This window comes from Impatiens glandulifera, chromosome 4 (genome assembly GCF_907164915.1).
Source record: "Impatiens glandulifera chromosome 4, dImpGla2.1, whole genome shotgun sequence".
NCBI classification, from domain to species: Eukaryota; Viridiplantae; Streptophyta; class Magnoliopsida; order Ericales; family Balsaminaceae; genus Impatiens; species Impatiens glandulifera.
This window is the reverse complement of record NC_061865.1, coordinates 32829757-32855982: the sequence shown is the minus strand read 5'-3', so window position 1 is coordinate 32855982 and position 26226 is coordinate 32829757. Positions and strand designations below refer to the sequence as shown.

At 33.7% G+C, this 26226-nt stretch overlaps 2 protein-coding genes across 2 annotated transcripts; one reads left to right on the top strand and one right to left on the bottom strand.

The window, feature by feature from the left end:
- The first annotated feature begins 232 nt into the window (after positions 1-232).
- On the top strand, positions 233-3238 carry LOC124937091 (pentatricopeptide repeat-containing protein At2g18940, chloroplastic). The gene has a single exon (XM_047477603.1). It carries the CDS (start codon positions 632-634, stop codon positions 3140-3142), a length of 2511 nt encoding a protein of 836 aa, XP_047333559.1. The 5' UTR covers positions 233-631; the 3' UTR covers positions 3143-3238.
- Positions 3239-16893: 13655 nt separating this feature from the next.
- Positions 16894-20401, bottom strand: LOC124936098 (ras-related protein RIC2-like). Its single transcript, XM_047476558.1, has 2 exons — positions 20020-20401; positions 16894-17500 (listed from the first exon to the last, which is right to left on the bottom strand). Exons 1-2 carry the CDS (start codon positions 20238-20240, stop codon positions 17071-17073), a joined length of 651 nt encoding a protein of 216 aa, XP_047332514.1. The 5' UTR covers positions 20241-20401; the 3' UTR covers positions 16894-17070.
- Positions 20402-26226: the final 5825 nt, after the last annotated feature.

The following is a 26226-nucleotide window of genomic DNA, read 5'->3' as shown; positions in this document are numbered from 1 at the left end:
TTTTAGGCTGATCACCAATCATCTATGTTCTATATTTAGAGATTAGAAGTGAAAAGTAGTGAGTAATAAATATTTATGTTCAATACTTGTTAATATTTATGTCTTAGGAAATTATTACACATTTTGTAGTAGTATAAGAGGCAATTCTTTTAGTTTCATAAGTTTAAGGGTGAATTTTGGGATTTCTGCCTTTATGTTATCCTTACAGCATAAACGCTTACTCTTTGCGCGTTCTGCTTCTTTCTCCAAGTCCAAGAGATTAGGTTCTACTGTTTCTCTCTCACTCTATATATACTATTTTCTCCTTTTACAACTTCTGTAGAGACGATGTCCGTGGAACAAGACTTTTGGTGGTTCTTGGCGATGCATGCTTGTGCCTTAGTAGATGATAGATTGATTACAGATTTCAATTGTTGAGTTGCTCCGGTCTAGAATGGCAGGATCTTTCTGTTGTCGTTCCTCGGGATATTGATTTTCGTCTTTTCCCAGTAGCTATAAAGGCAGTGGTGAGCTCCATTTACTTCTATTTCTACAATTAATTTGCCGGAGGTGGTGCCGTGGTGGTTCTTCATTTATATCTCTGACTGCTTGCTCCAATCGAGTTCTTCCGACCGACCGACCTACCGCTGTGATGGAAGGAACAACACTATTCCCTATTAGACCAGCATTACCTATCCCTCCTCCCAAGGCAAACCCAAAATTACAAGCAAAACCTAAAGCTCCTCGTGTGAAATTCAATTTCAATCCAATCATCGCTTTGCCCCCTCAACCTCCTCCTCCCCCTTATTTCCCTCTAGATTCACTCCTTCACCACCTCTCCTCAATTTCACCAACCGATCCTGTTTCATCGCAAAGCTCAAAATTCAAATTCAAATTGGGCCGTTCCAGGGATACTCATTTCATAACCTCGGATTCCAGTTGTTCAGTCAACGGTGACGATTCACTTGATTTCATGCCCCTACGCTGTAAGTTTTTCCTGAATTCTATTATAGATCAGCCAGAGTCTAGTTTACAGGCTTTCTTCGATTCAGTAAAGTCCGAGTTACTAGAGGAGGTAGATTTGGTTGGACTTATGAAAGGCTTAGATCTTTCTGGTAATACTGAGAAAACACTTTTGTTAGCTGAATGGATTGTGGTTAACTTACAGTATCAGAATTCACGCCTAGACAATCAGGTTATAGAGATGATAATAAGAGTATTAGGTAGAGAATCTCGACATTCAATTGCATTGAGAACGTTAGACAGACTTCCTATTGAGGACTACTGTCTTGATATTCGAGCATACACTACTGTTCTCCATGCCTATTCTCGAGCAGGTAAATATGATCGAGCTGTTTCTCTCTTCGACAATATTGTGAATAAGGGTCTCACCCCAACTTTAGTCACGTATAATGTTATGCTTGATGTTTATGGGAAGATTGGTGGTCATTCCTGGCCAAAAATCCTACATCTTTTGGATAAAATCAAAGGACAAGGATTGAAATTTGATGAATTCACTTGTAGCACTGTTATATCTGCTTGTGGGAGGAATGGCTTGTTGGAAGAAGCTAAACAATTTTTTTCTGATCTCAAGGCTGAAGGGTATTTACCAGGGACTGTCACCTATAATTCCCTCTTGCAAGTGTTTGGCAAAGCTGGTGTTTATTCGGAGGCCCTCGGTGTTTTAAAAGAAATGGAGGAAAATAACTGCCCAGCCGATTCGGTTACATACAACGAACTGGTGGCTGCTTATGTTCGAGCTGGGTTTCTCGAGGAAGGAGCTGCTCTCGTTGGAAAAATGACAGTTAATGGAATAATGCCGAATGTGGTTACATATACCACGTTGATAGATGCTTATGGGAAAGTAGGGAAGGAGGACAAGGCTTTGGATTTGCTACATCAAATGAAGGAAATTGGTTGTGTTCCTAATGTGTGTACTTATAATGCGATACTTGGGATGTTGGGAAAAAAGTCGAGATTGGAGAACATGATGCTGATTCTATGTGAAATGAAGTCAAACGGGTGTTCTCCAAATGGGGTTACTTGGAATACTTTGCTCGGAATGTGTGTTAACCGAGAGATGCATAACTACGTGGGGCAAATATTCCGTGAGATGAAGACTTGTGGGTTTGAACCTAATAGAGACACTTTTAACACCTTGATTAACGTATACGGACGAAATGGATCTGAACTTAATGCTTTGAAAATGTACGATGAGATGATTAAAGCGGGGTTTACTCCCTGTATTATGACCTATAACGCACTTTTAAACGCCCTAGCTCGGAAAGGAGATGACAAAGGAGTTGAATCGATTATCATAGACATGAAAAACAAAGGCATCAAGCCGGGTGAGACATCATACTCTCTAATGCTTCATTGCTATTCAAAGGCAGGAAACTTAAAGGCAATAGAGAGACTCGCAAAACAAATATACGACGGTAACATCTTCCCAAGTTGGATGCTTTTGAGAACCCTAGTTCTCGCGAATTTCAAATGCAGGTCTTTGAGGGGTATGGAGATAGCTTTTCAGGAACTTTTGAGTAAGGGATATAAACCTGACTTGATCTTGTTTAACGCTATGCTCTCAATATTTTCACGAAACAAGAGATTTGATCGTGCGAACGAGATACTTCAAATGATTCATAAGAATGATTTGCAGCCTGACATTGTCACCTACAACAGCCTGATGGACATGTATGCCACTTCAGGGAAAAGTTGGAAAGCTGAAGAAATACTGAAAAGGCTACAAGAAGCTGGTATAAAACCGGACCTTGTATCTTACAATACAGTTATTAAAGGGTTTTGTCGGCAAGGACTTATGAATGAGGCAACGAGAATGCTTTCGGAAATGACAGGTAATGGGATTCGGCCTTGTATCGTCACTTTCAATACGTTTGTTGCGGGATATGCAGGAATGGGACTGTTTGAAGAAGTTAATGATGTAGTTAGTTATATGATTGAAGTGAATTGTAGACCGAATGAGCTAACATACAAGACGATTGTGGATGGGTATTGTAAAGCGAAGAAATACAAGGAAGCTATGTATTTTTTGTCAAGCATTAAGGAAATCGATTGTTCTTTTGCAGAGCAATCTCTGAAGAGATTTGTATCTACAGTTGAGGATCATATGGGTAACAGCCTTACTTTAGTATCTACTACATGATGATTGCATTATTTGGTTTTCGATTATTGTAAAGAAGTTGAATTTGGTTTTGGTGTTCCTATATATTTCATTCTTTCAAATGGATACAACAGTTTAAGACCAAGAGAAGTGAATTATCAAGGTATTCTATTAAAACTGAGTCAAATCTACTCCCAGTTATGGATCAACAATACTTTCTACATGAATCTGCAATATAAGGGTAAAAAAGGTAAAATTTCAGAAAAATGATACATGAAAAGCGATTATTGAAGATGAATTTACATACCACAAGAAAGATGCCTTTGGCTTTTAAGCAATCAACATCAACTATATAAATTGACCATCTTTAGGAATTAGGCACCAAAGTAATACTGATATAATCACTTGGCTGTTTAAAAGCAAACACATCATAAGCACTATGAGACGGTCATAAACATTGACACTATTCAGAAAAAAAAAAACAAAAAAAAATCGTGATCTTACTTTATCAATTAAAATAAAAATGGGTCACCCATTATTTTAATTGATCACACTATATACCACTAACTAGAATTCTAGATATCATACTTAATTTCCCTTGCAATACTTAAAACCTACGCCCCCAAGTAAATGGTTGAGAAAAAAACATCCTTCACTTGAATATTTTCACTTGAATATTTTTTATATTTATGCAGGTTAGTGAACAAGAACAAACAAATATAAAGATAGAACTCTTTAAAGAATCCAGTCTCTCATAATTCATTTTAAACTGAATTGAATTATAATTCATTTTATTGTATTTCTACCACAATTTCAACTTGTAGGAGTTTGAACCGTAATCCTAAAATGTTGTTCTCTCCCTTTTAATAACAAAAAAAAAATATGATTAACAATTTTTCAAACAGATGACTTACCAGAGAAGACAAATTGCTGTTGGGTTACGGGCATGATCAACATAAAGGAAAGAGAACCGAATCAAAGAATTCTTCCCGCCCATGTTTTCTATTTGTTTTCTAAATTATCCAAATCTTCATTCAACTTTGTAAAATATCTAATTTTTATTCTTTTTCATTCATATAATATTATTTTTATTTTGAGGGACGATGTGAATGATAATGGAAAAGAATGATGTAATATTATATTACTGGTTGGTCGAAGTTGGAAAAAAAATGAGAAGAAAGAGAATTTTTTATTTATTTATTTTTTCATTAAATTGCATACACACGTTATTTATTCTTTCAAATTCTCTCTCAATTATTTCTCTTTTATTTTTTTACTTTTTTTTTATTAAATATTTAAATTTGATCTTATACCTTTTAAATTAAATATTTTATTTAAATATTTCACTAAATATAATTAAGACTTAAATTAAATATTATTTTTTATAATTTTTTTACAAATATATAATTAATATATTTTAAATATATAACTATTAAATCAATAAAAAATTTATGTTTGGAATGACGTTTTTTATTTTATGTTTTCAATTTTGTTTTTTTAGTCTATTATTAAACTCATGTTATTATCGTATAATATTGAATTGTTTTATAACTTCTTCTTTTTTGAATTAAAGAAAAATTAGCATAGCACTCCACGTCAGTCTGATACCGTTTAAACTTAAAACGTTTTCATTTATTGAATTCGTAAACTTTTTGATCTTTTAACCAATGTCGGACCTGAGATTTCGAGGCATGAAGCGAGCACAAAATTTGGTACCCTCAAAGCTTAATATTCATATATATAGTTTATCGATTTAAATATACTAGTATTTGTAACAAAAATTATAGAAACAAAATATCATCAAAACAATATGTCATAAGTAAATACTAAAAAAACAAAGAAGATCCAAACAAAATATAAAATTCATGTTCCGAACTAGTACATAGTCACTTGAATATTACTCGTCTCGCATTTTTTGAAGCGAAAGTATTGATCAAGTTCATTCAATTCACCATGTTTCCGATCATTCAACTTATCATCGATGTCATTCTGGTTCACTCGTTCTACTATTTGATCGCTTGTGAAATACTTATTAGGGCTTCCTACTTGGCTTTGAATTAAAGCATCTTCCTTTTATTTTTTCTTTCTTTTTTTCTGCCTCAGACAATTATTTTCTTATAGGAGAAATGCTTGATAAAACTTTAAATGCTAATTTGCATTATAAATTTATAGATTAACCAGCATTTTATGAATTTATGATTAACCACAATGTTGCACTTCCGCTATGCAATAATGCAAGATACAGACTGTGAATCAACCATTCCACTAGACAAGTCCTCAACAACAAAAAATAATCAAGTAAATCGAACCAAAATCTCACCAAAATCGAAGGAAGAAGTCTAGTGGGCAGTGGCGTAGTGCCGAGAAACAAGGCTGGAACGAGCGAAAAGGCCCAAGAGCTCGGGAAAGGAGACGACCGAGTTTTCTGCTCCGATTCCGGCAAACTGGAGGATCGACGACGGGTTTGGGGGAAGTGTTTTCTTTTCTTTTTCAAGAATGTTTGTTCTTATTTTTTTTTTCCTTTTTCCTTGATTTTGTTCATAAATGGGAATCGTGCGAGTCTTTTCTCCAAGTAAGATAGTGTTTTTTATTTTTATTTTTTTGGATACAAATTAAGTTAGAGCTTATCATTGATAGGTTATCAATTATTATTTATGGGCTTTTTAAAAATAAATCCATGAGCATATCATTATAATTTTTTTTTGATGATTTTGGTGCCCCAAAAATATTTGGGTCTGAGGCAATTGCCTCACTTATTACACAGTAGGTCCGAGCCTGTTTTTAACTCTTAACACTGAGCACTAAAATGAGAATTGAAACAAAATCATTAAATTATATATTCTAATTTAGATTTATGTAGATGTTCCATTCTTATGAAAATGGAATGAATATATTGAATCATTATAATTTATTAATATTTTATTAGATGTAAATTAAGAATTTAACTCAATTCTTAATTAAACTTATTGAGAGATGTATGTGTTCTCATATTGATGAAAATATTAAGAATAAACAAATAAAATATGGTAAATTTTGGTCAAAACTCACATATTCAAACTCTGAAATGAACAATTTTGTAAAAACGATAGTTTATGAAGATGTTGGTCAATAATATTTTTTATTTTACTTTTTTTTTTTATGTAATGTACTGTATTTTATTTTTATTTTAATGTTTATATAATATATTTTTTTAATATATTTTATTTAAATTCATTTAAATTATTTAATTTAGCATGGTTCAATTATAATTTTATGTACACATTTTAATAAAAAAAATATATAATTTGATTTAAAAAATTAATCACAATTTATCACATTTTATGTACACATTTTAATTTTTGAAATTGGAAATTTAATCCAAGGGAAAATGAATTTGTTAATTGTTACAATTAACATTAATGCTTTGAATGAGACAATTAATAAATGTTGTTAATTGTAAATATAAAATACTTATCAAGGATGATGAAAAGACAAGTAAGGATAACTATTGCATGGATGGATAATGGATTAGTGTCAATTGGATTAAAGAATTGATTAATGGCTTTATGGTTTAATTTTCAACTATATATATCTCTTCACCTTATATTCCTTGCTACACATCATCTTATCATTTATCACTCTAGAATTCTAAAAGCATTTTCTTATCTTTGTGAGTGTTCTTTATGACATTTTTTGAGTTCTTGACTCGACTAGTTTTCTTGAAACATGGTGATTCTGATTCATGTATTTTTATCTAGTTCGTTGTTGTAGCAGTTTTTTTTTTATATTAAACCATTGTAGGCTCCGCTGTATCCTAGGAAGCAACCACCGACGAAACTATCCAGTACAAACGGAAGACAATGAAACTATTTTAAGGGAACTGTGACTTTCACAATCTCAGAGCAAGCAAAACATTTTTTCTTTATTTTATTTAACAATATATTGCATTTTTTCTATTATCATTTTGATGTATTGATATAACATGTATGTGTAATTGTTACGAGATAAGATAACCAACATTCTTTAGGTATGATTTTACTCTAGCAATGTTATAGTTTATTAAGTCGTCGCTTCTGTACACCGACATCGACATTGAGTTTGATTCTTGCAGTTTGTAAATAAAATTTAAATTTGTATTTAATTGATGAATGTCTGAATGATGATTGAATGATTGGTTTACCCTAACTGTTAGTGTCCTTAGTTAGTTGAGTCTTAGTTAGGAAGAGGCTAAGTCATGACTAACCTCGTTTCTAAAATTCTAAACTCGACAAAATCGTCAAGTTTTGGTCGCTAGAGGAAGAACTATCGGCCAGTTCTTCGAATGCATTCCAGAACGTCTCCTCGGCGTGGGGTTATCACAATTGGAGCTCTAGGCGCTAAGGAATACCTCAATGTTGTTTTTTGAGCCAACGCCTCAACGTATGATGAGTTATAGGAGGTAACCGTCGTTCGTATTCTAGATCTATAAAGGAATGATTTTTGATTCCTCTGTTCTTCTCTTATATTAGTCAAAACATCTCTCTAGTATGTTCATTATGTTAGCGAGTCTCCGTAGTGATGAGCTCCAGTCTTCCAGAGCAACGACGAAGCCTAGACGACGATATATTGGATGTCGGAAGTCCATCTTGAGTATGACAGAGTGTTCCTCTGTTCTTCGATGCTAGATTCTAGAGAGCTTCAAACAAGTAGCAGATGATGAACTCTAGAAGTGACTTCCAAGAAGGTGTCGTTGGTAACCAGCAATGGTAGAAGAAATCAGGAAAATTCAAGTAGGAAGACAATGAACTTTTCCAATTACATTTCCAGAATATTTTATTTATGATTTCCTGAAGTTTTGAGGTGTATTCACTTTGGTCCTCAAGACTTTAATTCCTTTAAATTCAGTTTGGAACTTATTTACTTAAGTAATTCAAAAATAATTTAACCCCTGAACTTTCTGCCTTGTGCAATTTCAACCACAAACTTTCAGATTCAAATTATTTTCAATGAATTCAAATTAATTATGTCCCTGGACTATTGTCAACGTCCAATTTTACCTTCTAACTTTATATTCATTTAATTTTGAATATAAAGTTTCAATTTCCAACTTGGAAATTTTTTTAGGCTTGTTTGGTTTTCTTTTATACCAAACAATCTTGTTTCTTCATTTGGAACTTCTAAATGATTTTATAAAAATTCTAAAACTTCAAAGATGGTCAACAAAAATAATATTTTCCCATAACTTTTGGGCCCGTTTGAAAAACAAGTTCATATCTAGAGGTCTATGTCACGGAAAATTATGAAATTTTCGTAGTAGGTTCATAAAAATATTTTTGACCACCCTAAAAATTTTCAGAATTATCGGAATTCCTTAGAAAAAAGCTCGTTTTATCGGAGTCATATTGGGTGTCTTGTAACCCTAAAAAGTCCGGTAATCAAGAGCAAAGAGTTTCTAAAAATATGATCAGCATGCACAAAAACTCTCGAGATTTTCCAACTCTTTTGGGAAAATTCTCGTTTTCGGTTGTTGCACACTTCAGAGATCATATTTCCCTCTTTTTGTTTCTTAATCCACATTCTCGTGAACTGGTGAAGTCTTTTGTGTTCAAGGATTCACAATCTAACCAACAAGCAAACCTTCAAGAAAATCAGCAAAGCGAGAGTTCACATTTTGGTTCACATGTGTGCCCAATGAGGGCATTTGAGGTTCCTTTTAATCTTCTTTAAGTCTAGAAAAACCTAATGAGATTCCAGAATCACCTCTAGACTAAGCATATGAGATCATGTTAGATAACTCAAGACACAATAAATGGAAATTTAAGAGAATTCTAATGGCTTAGTACCAACCTTTATCGGAATCTAATTAGAGCTAGGATTACTATTTTTGGATTAAAGACAAGGTTAGGGCATACACAAGCAAAAAAATTCTGAATATAGAATGCAAACGTGTAACCTACCTTCACAAACAATCAGGGCCGGACCTATTTCAAGGCAAGAGAGGCCATTGCTTCAAGGCCCCTCCTACCAAGGGGCCCAATATTTTTAATATATATATATTATATTTAATATGATACAAAAGGCTCGCCACGATTTTTACTTGCTTAACCTGCCGGCTGCCGCCTCCAATCCCCAACTGGTCTTCACATAGCCCCAAAGGTATCAAACAATTTTAATCCTTCCCAATCTGATAATCTACTTCAAATCTTGTTTGATTATTTAATTTGTTGATCTTACAAGATGAATAAAGAAGTATTTTCTCTTATAGACTTATGTGATTTTGATGAAATGTCTGAAATAGGTGGAGCTTTAGTGCTTTACTTGCATTAATAGATTTATTCTTTGTTATATTATCAATAAATTTTTGGAATTTGTAGGAGAGAACTCAAAATAAAAATCATAACAATTAATTATAATAGATGTTCTAATGTATTCAAACGATAAAATCCTAGTTCTATACTTCTATTGTTCCATGGTATGAATGAATGTGTTGTTGAGTTAGGTTGTGTTGGCTAAATTAATTTTGTTTGAAAAGAGCTAGATGAATTCAATCTTTATTTGATGAAATTATAAATTATGACAATTTTAGAATCTGTCAACTACAAAAAAATTGGTTATAGCTACTGAAATTGATCTTGTGTAAAATGCCTCAAAAATATTTGTCTAGAGCTCAAAAGAGAAAATTGAAACAAAGGGAGGAATCATTAACTCAAAGTGAAGCCGGTGATATTAACAAATATTTAAGTATAAATAACATAACAGAAAGAGAGGAATTATGAGATAGTTTGGTGATTTAATAACAAAGTCACTATAAAAATGAAGAATTGATTGAGGTTGTTAATTTAGATGAATCGAATGAGAACTTGGAGAATGACTCTTAACATGAAAATTTAATTTCGACTTAGAATTTAGAGGATCCTAGACATTGGAATAACATTAGTCAAAAACTGAGAGATTATTTGGTATATGGGTTCAAAAAGAGCGGATGCTTTTTTATTTCCCAAAGGATAGTAACAATAGGCATTTTGATTCATTGCATTATACACGGAAAATAGAAAATGGACAAACATTTGATAGAATATGACTTGTATATTCTATTTCATTAGATATAATATTTTTCTTATGTTGTAAGTTGTTCAAGACTAAACAAATGATGAGTAGAATGGGGAATTTGGATAATGACGGATACAAAGACTGACATAATATACATAGAAGTCTTAAACATCAAAAATTTAGTAGGGATCATACGAATTGCATGTTTACTTGGACCGAATTAGAAAAGAGGCTAAAAAAAATCAAATAATTTATGACAGTTTGCAACTTCAAATCAACAAAGAAAGACAACATTTGAGGCAAGTGTTAAAAAGAATAATCTCCATTGTGAAAACACTTGCCAAATATACTTTTGCCTTCCAAGTAAATGATGAGAAACTTTATGTCGAGAACAATGGACAATTTTTTTCCTAATGATAGAAATGGTTACTGAGTTTTATCCAGTGATGGAGAATCATGATCGATGTTGTGAAGCAAGGGAATCACAATTTACATATTTAACTCCCAAAATTCAGAATGAGTTGGGCTTGACATTGATAACATAAGAGGATAGGGATACGACAATGAGTCTAACATGAGTGGAAAACACAAAGGTGTACAAAAAAGATTGCTTGAAATAAATTCTAGAGCTTTTTACACACCATGTGATTGTCATATTCTTAATTTGGCATTAGTTGATATGGTGAAATGTTATCCTAAAGTCAAGTCCTTCTTTAGAGTGGTGCAACACATCTATACATTGTTCTCTTCCTCTACAAAGAGGTGATTTTTTTTAAAGATAAGGTGCATAGTTTGACTGTTAAGCCATTATCACATACCCGTTAGAAAAGTCATGTTGAGAGTATAAAAGCTATAAAAGAGCAAATTATACATATAAGAGGTTCTTTTCTTGACTTGGCGGAAGTTGCTGAAGATTCTAAAACAAAAAGTGATTTTGAGACCTTAGCATTATATGATCTTGAGAGTTTTGAGTTCTTGCTTAGATTGATAATAATGTATAACTTGTTACACACAATAAATATTGTGAGTAAGTTTATCTAATCTGAAGATATGGATATTGATATTGCAATCAACCTCTTACAAGGACTTGATCAATTTCTTGATGAGTTTAGAGAATAGGGATTTCCTAGTACCATAAATAAAGTTATACAAATGGCAAGTGAAATGGGGATTGAACCTAAATTTTGAAAAAAATGCATCATTCAAAGAAAATACAATTTGATGAAACCGACAATGATGATGTGACACAATCTGGTGAAGAGTCTTTTAGAGTTGAATATTTTTTTTTATAATTGATCAAGCTCGATATTCGCTTCAAGTTTAGTTTGAACACTTTAAACAGGGTTTTTATTGAATTTGGAGAAGTTAAAACGTGAGCCTTTAACTAGCTTGATGAAGTCTTGTATGAAGCTTTAACAATTTTTGTGTCACGATCGACGTTCATACATTAATGGTAATGAATTGTATTATGAGTTTCTGGTCTTGAGATGTTATTTAACAAATAAAAAAGAGCAATTTATATGTTACAATGTCTGGTAAAATTGGATGGTTTATTCTTAAATACTTAAATTACCTATAAGATTTTATTAATCATTCTAGTAACAGTTGCATCGAGAAAAAAAGTTTCTCTTAGTTGAAGTTAATCAAGAATTATATTCGATCAACAATATCATATGATAGACTAAATGGGCTAGCAATGATGTTGATTGAAAAATAATAGTCCGTCAATTAGATTATACAGATTTGATCAATATTATTGCCTCTAAAACAACTTGACGAGTGGTGTTTATTTAGTTATTTAAAATATTGTTAACTTTTTTCTTTTTATTGATGTTCCATATTGTTTCTGGTTTATTTATTTATATGTATATATTGCATACTGAACTTTACAAAAATAAAAGAGCCCATTTTTTAATTTTTTGCCTCAAACCTTATCGAACACAGGTACGACTCTACAAACAATGGCTAATTACATCGGAGTAGAGACTATCCCACGAGATAGATGCATAGAGCATAACTACTGTGGCCTTTTCCTCATGCGTAACCAAGAACCGAACCCTTGATCCATGAATACTCTGTTTTCTTTTCATTAGTTTATTTTTGAAGTAAACTAAAGTGACGACTCTTAAAGTGAACTAAATTATTATGTTTTGAATACGTACTAATCTGGAACCTATAAGGGCTAAGAAAGGAAATGTTTATAATATAGAACTCCACTTTGGTTCTTCATCTCAAACAGATAGGACAACATCCTATATGGATAGTTCTCCTATCTAATTTTTGTGAGATTCGAGAGGAAGGTAATCCATGGGGTTCAATAGCATAACTTTCATAGAAAAAACATTTTTTTTCGAAAAGTGCACATGTCTTGTTTACCATTTATGTCTTTCGCTGCATTCCCTCCACGGGCAGAGCACTCAAGAGGATAGGGAAGGCATGAGACCAACCATCATCGGATAAAAAAATGCTCATAAAGACAGAGAATTCAGATGGATAAATCAATCTTAGGATTAGATCCTTCATGCCCTAAAACAAAATACGTTAAGTGGACCTTAAAATTGGTAGATGCTTAAGATAAAAAGGGATAGAAAGTCTTTCATACAAGAAAAGATTTTTGGGACGTGAGGGGCGAATTAAAAGCGTACAGAAAATTGGTGACTCTATTGGGGACTAACTAGATGCTTAGCTCTAAATATGAAGTTGGATAAACTATTCTAACAAAGAAGGATGTTACAAAACTCCTTTCACAATAATCTTTTCTTGAGGGAACAAAGCCCGTGAACATAATTTGAATCTCACATTTGCATTTGCTTGATTTCTTGTTTGCATGTGAATTAAACCCAACAATGCTCATCGCCTTCTAATTGAAAAGGTATGCAAATAAAAGTGTTTTGGTAAACATTGTTTGTACATGAATAGACTCAAACGCCTCGTAAATGTTACAGTGTGTAGTCAAAGGGTATCTGGAGAGATACTAACTACACTAGTAGGCTTGTGAGCACTATGATGTGTCTTTTATAAACTAATACATTCCACAGTGGGTGACGGTTCTTCTCACTTAAGTTCACATCTCATTTCTTATTGATTACAATAACTCGTTTGTCGTAAGCTAACTAGCGTACTTTTTCATTCTCATGCACAATTTCTAAGATGTCTTAAATCCGATGTCAAGAATTTTCCGTTAGAAAATCGCATTCTCATGCACATTTTCTGAGACGTCTTGAATTCGATGTACAAAATCTACCGTTAGTAAGTCGCATTCTCATCCGCATTTCCTGAAATGTCTTGAATCCGGTGTCAAGAATCATGAATCCGACTTTTGTCTTGATTTTTAAAGACGAAAAATCAAGTGTAACAATTTTATTAGATAAATCCTGAGTATGATAAAGATCTCCCTCAATGTTTATGTTTGATCAAACTCTTTGAAAAAATAAAAATTCAAAGTAATCGTTACTAATTAGGATAACTTTTGTGTCAATAAAAAATAATACTTTTTAAAATGATGTTCAAAATAAGTTCTAAAAATATTTTGATGGAAAAGGACAAGCCCAGGAAATGTTTTATGTTTTTATAGTAAGTTCTAAAATTGTTTGTATCCAAAGGCCAAGAAATGTTTTATTCCGACTCTCAATTCTAAAAACAAAATATATACTTTATAAAACTCTCATTTAATACTTAACATTCTTAAAGAAATAATATTAAAAATCAAAAAATCCCTCATTCCAATACTAGAGCCATTTTGTTAAAATAAAATAAAAATGATTGATAAAACCATAAATCACATGTTAGGGATATTTAGTTGAAAAAATGCATCGTTTTTAAAATAAAATCCTTATACAATACTAGTGGCATTATAAAATATAAATAAATTGATCAATCCTAAATAATGAAACAAATAGAGAAAATAAAACTAAGAAAAAGTCATGTGAAGTGAAAAGTCAATTATTTTTTAATTTTGCAACTTGAAGGACAAAAGAAAAATCTTATAAAGTAACAAGTCGATTAATTTCAGATTACGAAAGACAATGAAAAATCTTATAAAGTAACAAGTCGATTAACTACAGATTAAGAAACTTCAAAGATGATGAAAATATCTTATAATATAAAGTGAGAAGTTGATTATCTTCAAATTATGCAATTTCCAAGACAAGTGAAATGTCTTATGAAGTGAAAAATCAATTATAGTCGGATTACTCAATTTCAAATACAAAGGAAAGGAAAGATCTTATGAATTGACAAGTCGGTCATTTTTGGATTACACAACTTCAAAGACAAAGGAAATTCCTGATAAGTTGATATCTACGCAACTTCAAAATTAAAAGAATATTTTATTAAGTGTGACAAGTCGATTATCTTCAGCTTATTAAATTTCAACGAAAAAAGAAATATCTTATAGAACAACAAGTCAATTATCTTCGAATTACGTAATTTCATAGACAAAGAAATATTTATAAAGTGATTAGTCGATTTCTACGGATTACACAACGTTAAAGACAAAGGAAAGAACTTGTGAAGTGATAAGTTAATATTCGGATACGCAACATCAAAGATAAATAAGGAGTGTACGGTATAATTCAATCATCTTTGGATTACATAGCTTCAACAACAAAAGAAAAAATCAGTCACAATAAAAAGTTATTCAAACCATGCCCGGAATAAAAAGTTAATTAAACCATAGTTGGAGTATAAAATAATCATTGTTGGGGCGACTCCTGAATTGTTGTTGGGTAAGAGCGACGCCACGCCACAAAAGTTCGTATAGTTTGTTCATTTCTTGAAGAATTTAATGAGGTAACCCATCTTATTTTCGGTAATAAATAAATATCAACATATTAATTTGTTTATCGTTTAAAAGTCTAATATTATTTATCATCATATTTTAGGTTCAAAATATCCTACTTTGAATTTGTTTCTCCTTGAGCTGTATAACATTCCATAGTAGGTGAAGATAGTTTTATGACAAACATGGCCAAGAAGATGAAGACAAAGTTTGATAAATATTAGGGTGATTGTAACTTACTAATTTCGATGGCAACAGTAATGGATCCAAGAAATAAGATGAAGTTTATTGAATGGTGTTTTCCAGAAATTTATTCTGAAGTTGATGTACTTGAACACACTATTACAGTTCGTGAGACATTACATATGTTATATAAAGAATATGTTGAGGCTCACAAATCAAATGTGATTGGAAAGGATGTTAACTGTAATACACAACATCAAAGTTCAAGTAGTGGTTCAACTTTCACTGGAAAAGGACAAGGCAAAGTGAGAGCACAATTTGTAAATTATATTAAGAATGTTGATAGTGTGGAGCATTTAAGGTCTGAGCTGGATATTTATTTCGATGATGGAGTCATTTTATGTGAAAATGATGCTGAATTTGATGCATTATCATGGTGGGAGACAAACAAATTAAAGTTTATGATTTTGTCAAAGATGGCATGTGACGTATTATCAATTCCAATCACTATTGTCGCTTCTGAATCAGCTTTTAGTGCAGGGGTAGAGTTATTGATCCACATCGTGCCAATTTAGGAGCAGAGACAGTTCAAGTTTTACTTTGTGCAGAAGATTGGTTACGAGCACGTTACCAAATCAAAAACAAACAAAAAGTAAGTAAATCAATATCTTATTCTTTATTTATTTAAGTCTTAGTTACTAAATCTAAAAGATAATTTTATATGTGAAGAATAATTCAGGGATAAAAGAGATTAATTTGACTTAAAGTCTTGCAGTAATGGTTGTGACTTCTCTAGTGTTAAATATTTTTTTATTTGGTAATTATATTATTAAATGAAAATAATGAATGCTAATGATGTGTTATATATGATGTAGGTATATTGATTTTGTGATAACAATCTATAATGGTAAGATGTTGCTGGAGGAGAGCAAAATGTTTTTGATAATATGCAGTGTTTTTGCCTTTTTTTGAAGTATACTGCAACTAAAGTAAAATGCTCTATCATATTGGATGATAGCAAAATACTTTTGATAATATTTTGGTGTTATGGCCTTTTTAGAAGTATTCTAAAACTAAAGCAAAATGTTTTATGTAATTATGTTATTGGCTAGTGTTATAGTTTTGAAGGTTTACTTCCACTAATTTGTTACTCTTATCATTTGAAAAATATATTTATAATTATAATTTTAATGTTGCATTCATTTCATTGTTCAATTTATAAACGAGCTTTAAACGAGCTCTTAACGAGCTTTCTAAACGAGCTTTAAACGAGCCGAGCACCAGCGGCTCGTGAGCTCAAATAAATCCATACGAGCCGAGCTCGATTGTAAAAACTCGAAACGAGCTCGAGCAAAGCTCGAGCCCGGATATATACTAGACGAGCCGAGCTCGAGCATGATACTGTTTGGCTCAGCTCATTTACCTCCCTACACACAAGTCTTGTACGAGACTCACTTGGTTCTATCTTTTCATCTCTTAATAATTGGATTGGTTTCAATCAAAATAAATCCTAGAAATTTGTAAATTAAGAGATACAGATGTAGTGTTTATTTTTCAAATTTTGATATACATCTTTCTAAATTCAAAAGTTTTATTTAAACATGGTCAAAGAGAACATCTATGAACACTAATTTTTAACTTTCAATTTATAATTTCAAATCATTTCAAGCTACCAAGTTATTTTAGAAAATATTATTATAGTGATTAATTGGAAGGATTAAAATAAATAATTAATTTAGAACAAAAAAGATATTTATCAAATTCCAAATTAATTAAATTCTATACTATTTTAAAAGTCGGGGAAGGGGGAATCATTTCCACATCAACAATTTGGAGAATAAAATAAATAAATATTCAACGCACAAATTTTCCATCCCAATCTCCTAAAGTAAGACATTGTAAACAATCAAAGTGTGCAAGCTAAATAAGATATGTATATATATATATATAGTCATGGATATATTATTAAAACTCAAGGAAATCTAGATTAGGAAAAACCTTAGCTCGAGCAACACCCGCCCTTCTTCATAGCAGAAACATCTTTAGTTACGTCAATCTTTTCACCTGTGGGGACATTTGTAGAAGCTCCATCAGCTTCCATCATGGCCTTCTTGCTTACAATATGATATATCTGTGTGAGAATTTCAGAAAATGCGTTATCAACATTCTTGGCTTCCAAAGCAGAGGTCTCCATGAAGTAGAGAGACTCCCTTTCCGCAAACGACTTTCCATCGTCAGTCGTGACAGCCACTAGGTGTCGAAGATCTGATTTGTTACCAATAAGCATAACTACAATGTTTGGGTCTGTGTGATCCCTTAATTCCCTTAGCCACCTCTCCACATTTTCAAACGTGGAGTGACGGGTTACATCAAATACCAGCAATGCACCAACTGCACCTCGATAGTACGCGCTTGTAATGGCTCGGTACCTTCACAATCATAACGATTTTACATTACAATTTTTTAACTATAGAAATCAAGAAATTAACTATTGCTATATTAATTCTTCAAGCTTTGTGACCCAACACTTCATATATATATATTGCCTGACTTAATTTTTTATTTACTTTTAATGAAATTGAAAACAACAAAATCACAATTTAGAGAGATATCTTCAAATTGAAGAACAGCGTCAATTAAGAGGGACGGGTTAAGCAGGATGTTCTTTTAGTTTGTTTTATCTACTTTATATTTTGTGCTTTTTGGATGCTTTTGTTGTAACTTAAGACAACCATTGTCATAACCTGTGCTAATTCACCATGGATAAATTAAACGGGAAATTTGACGAAATGACCCTCATAATAGGGTAAATGAATTGGTGATGGTGACCACTTCATATTTTTTTGACGAAATTGTCCATGTCGTGAGACGCAACCGCCGGTTACGAGACGCAACCGGATGCCATGTGAAAAGTCCACAATCGCGAGACGCACCCCGGTTGCGAGACGCACCCCGGTTGCGAGAAGCAACCGGCATTTGTGAGACGCAACCAGCAATCGCGAGATGCATTCGCGAGACGCAAGCGACAATCGCGAGACGCAGTCGCGAGACGCAACCGATATTCGCGAGATGCATTCGCGAGACGCAACCGACATTCGCGAGATGCATTCGCGAGACGCAACCGGGAATCGCGAGACACATTCGCAAGAAGCAACCGGCAATTGCAAGACGCAACCGGCAATCCGATTATGGACTTTTCACAGGACATCCGGTTGCGTTTCGCGACATGGACAATTTAGTCAAAATAATATAAAGTGGTCACCAGCGCATTTAAAACTATGCGCGGGTCACCGGTTCATTTACTCCCTTTTTTAGAGTCATTTCGTCAAATTTCCAAATTAAACAGCGTCATACTTTTATAAAAAATAAATAAATTGAAATTAAGAAGAGTACAAATTGCATATAACCATTTAAAATGAAGAAATACAAAAACGAAGTAAGGTCAAGACTATTAAGTTAATTAATAACATCTTAACTCCTCTAGATGATGCTACAAAACAAAATCATCATGGAAATAATCTCACATAGAGAGAGACCTTTTCCTTTCCCGTTTTTACACATTTGCAAACATAATCCAAATCAAGATCTTTAAGAGTTGTTTATTTCGATAAACGATTCTAAACAAAATCTAGAAAAAAAAACTTTTATATAATCATTTGCAAGCAGAATCCAAATGAAGATGATGCTTGTTAACAAAATCTAGAGAAGGAACTTTTATATAATCATTGGTAAACAGAATCCAAATGAAGATGATGCTTAAAGAGTTGTTTAGTTCGATAAAGGATTCTAAAGACAAAGATCACATCAAAAGTTTGAATGATGAGAGAACTTTTAATTTTAACTCTTTAGACAGAGAAAAGAATTATTATGAATAATAATTTTTACCTATGGTTTCCTACTTCACCTCTCATTCTCTCGAGTCCATAGCAGGCCATTTATATGATTTCTTTCACCCAGGGTAATATGGGAAGAAAAATTAAACCCCAAAATATCACAAATGTTGTTGTGGTTGAAAGTAATTGGATTCCAAACAAGCCCTCAATAGCTTAATTAGCATCAATTCAATGTATGAATTTGTAACTCAAGTTTTGACCTACATTCTTTAATTTATCATCTCAATATAAGGGGTTAAATAACTTCAACAACTTTTTAAAAAACTCTCATCTTTTGTAATCTTTAAAGAAGAAGAACAAAACCAAGCAAGTATGGCTGAACATGGGGCTATTTACAGGTCAATTCTCACACCCAAAGTTCTTCCTCATTGTAGAACCAAGGTCATGATAATCGATAAGCTATAATCCCAGAATATCCGCATCAAACAACCCGACATAAGGCCTCCTGAATGCAACTAAGAGTAGTCTGAAATGATTGAAACCTAAGAGAACATGCCTTTTATGAGCCTAATCCATTTTTGCTCTTAGCTAAGTCTAACATGTCACCTAATTGAAGATGTTATTATAACAGTAAGATCAAATAAATGGAAGAAAAAGGGTTAATAATACAATGGAGATTCTTTCCGGCAGGGTAAGTTCAATTACGACAGACAAAAGATCCAAGCATAAGAAGCAGGATATATCATTGAGAAAGAAGTCATTCGAGTTACAATTGATTCAACCATTTGAATTAATAGAAACGTCTTAGGAAAGCCGATCTATCAGCTCATAAATATTTTGGCTCGATCTTATTGAATCAAGATCTATATTTATCATATTCGTCACACCCAACCCAATACAGACCAAAAATGAAGAAGAAATAGTCAGATCAAAGAATTGAAGATTTTATAAGGAAGTGGTTAAAGACATCCGTCTAAGCCAGCAATGTCCAATCGCAAATAAGAAACTCAAATCAATAGCAGATGAACTGATACATTGAACCAAGAAAAATCAGAGAAGAACAGGAAACTAATAGGATCTGAGTTAAGGGATTAGAAAAGGTTATAAGTGGTTACCTTTCTTGGCCAGCTGTGTCCCAAATCTGAGCTTTAATGACCTTACCGTCCACTTTCAAGCTCCTGGTAGCGAACTCAACGCCGATGGTGGACTTTGATTCGAGAGAGAACTCGTTCCTAGTGAATCTTGATAGCAAATTGGACTTGCCCACACCAGAATCCCCTATCAGAACCACCTTGAAGAGGTAGTCATAGTCATCTTCTGCCCTGTATCCAGCCATCACAATTTCCAAAGTCTCTCACTGAGAAAATCTTGTCCCTCAGTTTCCTGGTGGAGAATTTGGAAGAGTTTGGAGGAGGGGAATTTTCTCTCTCTTTCTCGGCGTGAATTCTGTTACAACTTTTTTCTTTTCCTTGTTGACCAGTGTTTGGGATCTTAGAAAATTGAGAGACTAATTACTTTGATAATTACTTTGATTGCTAGAGCTGGATCCTAAAACCGCAATAGGAGGGTGTTAAAGACTAATTACTTTGATTGCTAGAGCAGGATCCTAAAACCGCAATTAGGAGGGTGTTAAATGTAAGATTTATGTATGCATAGTTATGTCTATATTGTTGAGTTTGTAATTTAATTATGATTAATTATAATTTATAAATTTATATTTAGTGTAATTTAATTATGTTTAACTATAATTTATATATTAATATTGTTAGGTTTATGGTTAAGTTACAAAGTATTATATTATATAAATATTTAGTTTATACATTAGGTAAAACAATATGGACCAATATAATATTTTTGACATATATATAAAAGGGAGGCAGCCCTTATGATTTGTTACTTTTATTAATTCAAATTTCATCCGAAACCTAATTTTTCTCTAGCTTAGTTCTTCTACTAAAATCTCTTCAAGATTTTACATGGTATTAAAGCAATAAAGCAATTTAATTGGAGGTGAAGAGATTTCGGCTAAGGCAAACGACCGCAGAAGAAATTGAAATAGGTCTGACAAGAACTGTAATAAATTTGCAAGAAGGTGGAGAGAAATCGACAATGACTACAAAAGGAAGAATAGTGCAAGGCGTGGATGATCATTTGCATGTATCATATCATGATAATCCTGATATGTTGATTGTTACAACACTTTTCTCTAGAAAGTCTGTATTAGTTGGAGTAAAAGTATTAGGATAGCATTGATGACAAAATCGAAACAAAGTTTTGTTGATGGTTCAATCGTTTTCCTGAAGATGATGTTGATTATGCTAGATGGATTAAAACGGATTCCCAAGTTAAGTCTTGGGTGCTTAATTATTTAATTCCTGAAATTAAAGATAATTTTGTGCATACCGAGACCATTCTTGAAATATCGGAGGGTATCAAGAAAAGACACCAAATTAAGAATGAGAAGTCTTCGTTTCAATTACAAACAGAAATCAGTTCAATGAAACAGAATGTTGGAGAACTAGAGGCATACTACTCTAAGATGAACATATTATGGGATGAGTTATGTGCCCTTAACCCACTTCCAAGATGTGATTGTAGAGTAAGGGTAAACAAATGTTGCAAGATTTCAGATCTTGTTGAAGAACAAGATGTCAAAAGAAGATTGGGGCAATTTTGATAGGACTTCATTTTACTTTTGACTATGTGAGAAGTCAAATTTCTGGTTCCTGAACTTCCACCAGATATTGATAGGGCTTATGCTTCACTTTTGTCTGTTCAAAAATAAAGACAAATTAGTAATGTCGGACAAGAAAATGTGGATCATGATGCTATGTGTATAAAGACAGGAGGATATGGAAAAAGAAAGATGTGGAATGATAACAAGTCTAAGGGAGGAAATTCAAATTTGAAAGCCAATCTTTATTGTCTAAACTACAAAGGTACTGGGCATCTCCAAGAAGGGTGTTTCAAAATTATTGGGTATCCGGATTGGTAGAAGGGTAATCGAGATTCAAAAGGGAAGAACTCTGTGAACGTAGCATTCACTCCTCTTAATATGGATTGTGAAGATCAAAAGAAAAATATTTCACAAAAAGAATACTCGAATGAAGCTATACAGATGCTGAGCATTATGTTGAATCAAATGAAACAGTCAAGCTCATCATCTAGCAAAAGCGATAGGATCGGCTTTATCGATAGAGACTGGGGTCTGGCTAAGGATGGAGGCTTATGAAAAACAGTTTGAAAGAAATCATGTTAGGGATTTAATTCGCTTTCTATTCTACGCAAACATGTGTAAACACTTGAAACAGATTCAAGGAGGAATTGTTTACTTGGGTTTGAAGCACAAGATGAAATATGAAAAGATGACAGAAATGAAGAAAACAACAGTTTGTTTATGGATGTTCGGAGAAACTCTCCTACGTCACCCCTTCTTCCAACCACCGGAAGGATTCACTATAAGATGATTAGAATCAAATACAGTTTACACACACTTAGCTCACTATTGAACAGAACACTTTCTGTTCAATTACAAGATGACGAATATCACTCAGCTAAAGGTGCTTTGATTCTAGCTCTCTCTCTCGATTCACACATAGTACAATCAGAAAGAAGCTTCACAGTTTGAATTCAGAAGCAAGATGATTGAGTGGATTCTCTCTCTGCAAAATCAGATTGCTTGTTCGTTAGACTTGTTAAGGCTTGAAAACCGATGCTTCGTCCGTTGTCCTTAAGATTGGTTAAATATAGAGCATGAGCTAACGGTCGAATCTTCAAGAATGATACGTGGAACTCTTCCATTGGAAAGCCTCCATTGTACACAGCAGGTTCTGAGCACAAGGATCGTGGCCGTACAGAATTGGTAGTGCGCCGAATATTCCATCAGGGATGTACCTGCAAAACAAGTAATTTGAGGAAAATTCTCTTACGTGGCATTCCTTGATTGGATGCGTATAGTTGTTGTACTAATATTCACTAGAAAGTGGAGCAGAAGTAGGGTACAACTATAGCACGTGGGTAGGAGAAATGCTAGATTCAAGCGTACTGCTTAAATTGAGCATTAGACGTATTTCAGTTAAATGAATTGTGAGAATCAGTCTAATGAAATAAGTCATCTCCCTCTAATAGAAAAACGTTTATTAGACCGCCTGGTCTAATAGAATTAGACTTGCGTCTAATTACAATAACCATTAGACTGGCACGTCTAACTCCACTGAGTTAGACTGACACGTCTAATTCCGGTTCTACCTCAGACTTGTCTGAAGGAGTTAGACGGACGTCTAACTTTCATTAATTAGACCACACGTCTAATTATTCAATAACCATTAGACTGGAACGTCTAACTCCACTAAGTTAGACTAACACGTCTAATTCCGGTTCTACCTCAGACTTGTCTGAAGGAGTTAGACGCACGTCTAACTTTCATTAATTAGACCACACGTCTAATTATTCAATAACCATTAGACTGGCACGTCTAACTCCACTGAGTTAGACTGCCACATCTAATTCCGGTTCTACCTCAGACTTGTCTGAAGAAGTTAGACGCACGCCTAACTTTCATTAATTAGACCACACGTCTAATTATTCGATAACCATTAGACTGGCACGTCTAACTCTACTGAGTTAGACTAACACGTCTAATTCCGGTTCTACCTCAGACTTGTCTGAAGGAGTTAGATGCACGTCTAACTTTCACTTTCTATTAGACTACACGTTTAACTACGATGAGTTAGACTGTACGTCTAATTCCGAATTTCAATTAGACTACCCGTCTAATTACAAATATATTAGACTACACGTCTAACTCCGATGAGTCAGACTGTACGTCTAATTCTATTAGACTTGCGTCTAATTCCGTGTATTCATTAGACCATCCGTTTAATTCTTTACACGTCTATTAGACTACACGTCTAACTCCGATGAGTTAGACTTTACGTCTAATTCTATTAGACTTACGTCTAATTTCATGCAATGAAGGCCAAAATCAGTCTAATGATCCTCATTAGATCCAAGTCTTATAACATATTGTCTCAATACACCTGTATCAAAACTCATAAGTTATTTCATCATAAAAATATCAGTGGTTAAATTATTTCAACCCTTAGTCAAAATAATTTGACCCAACAATTTCCCCCTTTTTGATGAAGAAATTGCAAACCTGCACACATATATCAAAATATGTATTCATCATACAAATAGACAAAAAACATACAAGTAAATCATTCAAAAACATCCAAGTTAGTCACATATGAGTGTTTTCAGAAAAAACACACAAAACATTGTTCAATGTAACCAAGATAAGTTTACTCAAAAACATCATAAAAACATTCAAAATAACTTCAGGAGGACATTTAATCACTAGTCTTCTTCTTCCTGGTCATGACTTCTGGAAAGGATAGACTTCAACCTAGGAGATCTCTAAGACTGCAGTTAGAGGGGAGTTGGAGTCTTCTCTTTTCCTTTTCTTAGACTTAAGCGTTTCTACCCTTTGAATGTAATCTACCACTTTCTGGTAGTTCAGGATCTTAGAAGGAAGGGGAAAGCTCTTACCGGGTTCGTTCACGAGAAAACAGAGAAGAGAGTTGAGAGGACCATCAAATCCAAAGATCTTCTTCCTAGCAACAACCATTATGACAAGATTCCCAAACAGAAAGCTTGTCCAGTTCATAGGAACACCCCTGGTGATAGCTACCATTATCTGAAAGACTTTCGTACAATACTTGTGTTAGGATCTAGATCGCCGCTGGTGGACCGGGGGTTGGACCGGTTAGCGGTTCTCACTCGTAGGGTGGTGGTTAATCCGGTTAGAGATTAACACCGGGGTTTCAATACTACACAACCTGTCACAAACCCTTGAACTAGGTTCAAGCGCGGAAGAGGTTTGCTTTCAGGTTGAAGCGGTACACGTGTATGATAGGCACGGTCGGTTTCGGATGATGGAGATTTGGAGATGGTGGGTCGGTTTCGGTAATCTGGATATTCGGTATGGGTAGTATAAAGTCGGTTTGGAGCGGTATGGTTAAGTTAGTCGGTTATATAATGAAGCCAGCAGAAAGTAAATAACACAGCAGATTTTATGGATGTTCGGAGATAAAACTCCTACGTCACCCCTTCCTCTCGAAACCGCGAGAAGGATATTCACTAAGGAATACAAGTACAATCCGATCGAGACTTATTTCCTGCTCGATAACACTCTTACAATTCACACCGAAATTGTAGAACACACTTTAACTTTCAACACTTAGGCTTTCTAGAATAGCACACTATTATCACTTGTAGTAAATGCTCTCAACGCTTCACTTGTCTGGCTTAATGTCTCTTAATGTCCCGCATTTACTCTTCTGCAACTGCCTCGTTTTATAGGTGAAATATGCCAACGGTCATATTTCAAAGCCTTGAATCTGATTGGCTGATCAGAAGTGCAGTGATTCAGTGATTCAGTGTTTCAGACCTGCGGTCGTCTCAGACCTGCCGGTCTGTTCTTCCGGTTTGTAAGACAGACCTGCTGGGTTTGTCTTTTACTCAATGTAGGCACTGTCTGTTTGGACAGTTGTCTGTACTTTGAAGATTTCCTTTCTGGCTTATCCCGAAGTAGAAGGATCTGGCAGTACTGTTTTCTGCAGCCTACAGTCTTTCCTCAGACTTGCATGGATATGGGAGTATTCAGTCTGTTTCTTTGGTATCATTCTCAACAGATACCCGAAATGTCTTCTTGTACTGGTCGGTCATTTGACTTGGCCGAATGTCTTTTGGTAGTGAAGTAACCGGACTTCTTCCGGTTATTCTTGTCTTGTGGATAATCGGCTGTTTGATGGTTCCGGTTTTGAGCTTTGGCCGATTCTTCCTTTGTGCGGTCACGTTCCGAATACTCTTGATCGGTTTGGTAGCTAGACCGGTTCGGTTTCTTCAGTTGGTTCTCTTGTTTATCCGGTCCGGTTCCTTGTTCCTGCATGGGAAGTTTGTTTAAGTTAGGTTTATTCGAACCGGTCTAAATTTATCTAACAATTTCTCCCTTTTTGATTATTTTATTTAAAATTATCAAAATCATGTAAGTTTGCAACCGTAGGCCGGTTGTTTTATTTGGCCGGTTTTTTGAAAAAGACTTAGACAATTTTCGAAAAATTTTGAGAGAGAAGTTTTGGAAGAGTCTTTATCTTTTATCTAACAATTTCTCCCTTTTTGATTATTTTATTTAGAATTATCAAAACAAAGTAGAAATGCAAAATAAGGCCGGATTCAAAAATAACTTTATATATATTTATAAACGACCGGAAAAGACAAAGCATAATACTAAGGCAAATAAGAAAAGGAAGGATAGTCCC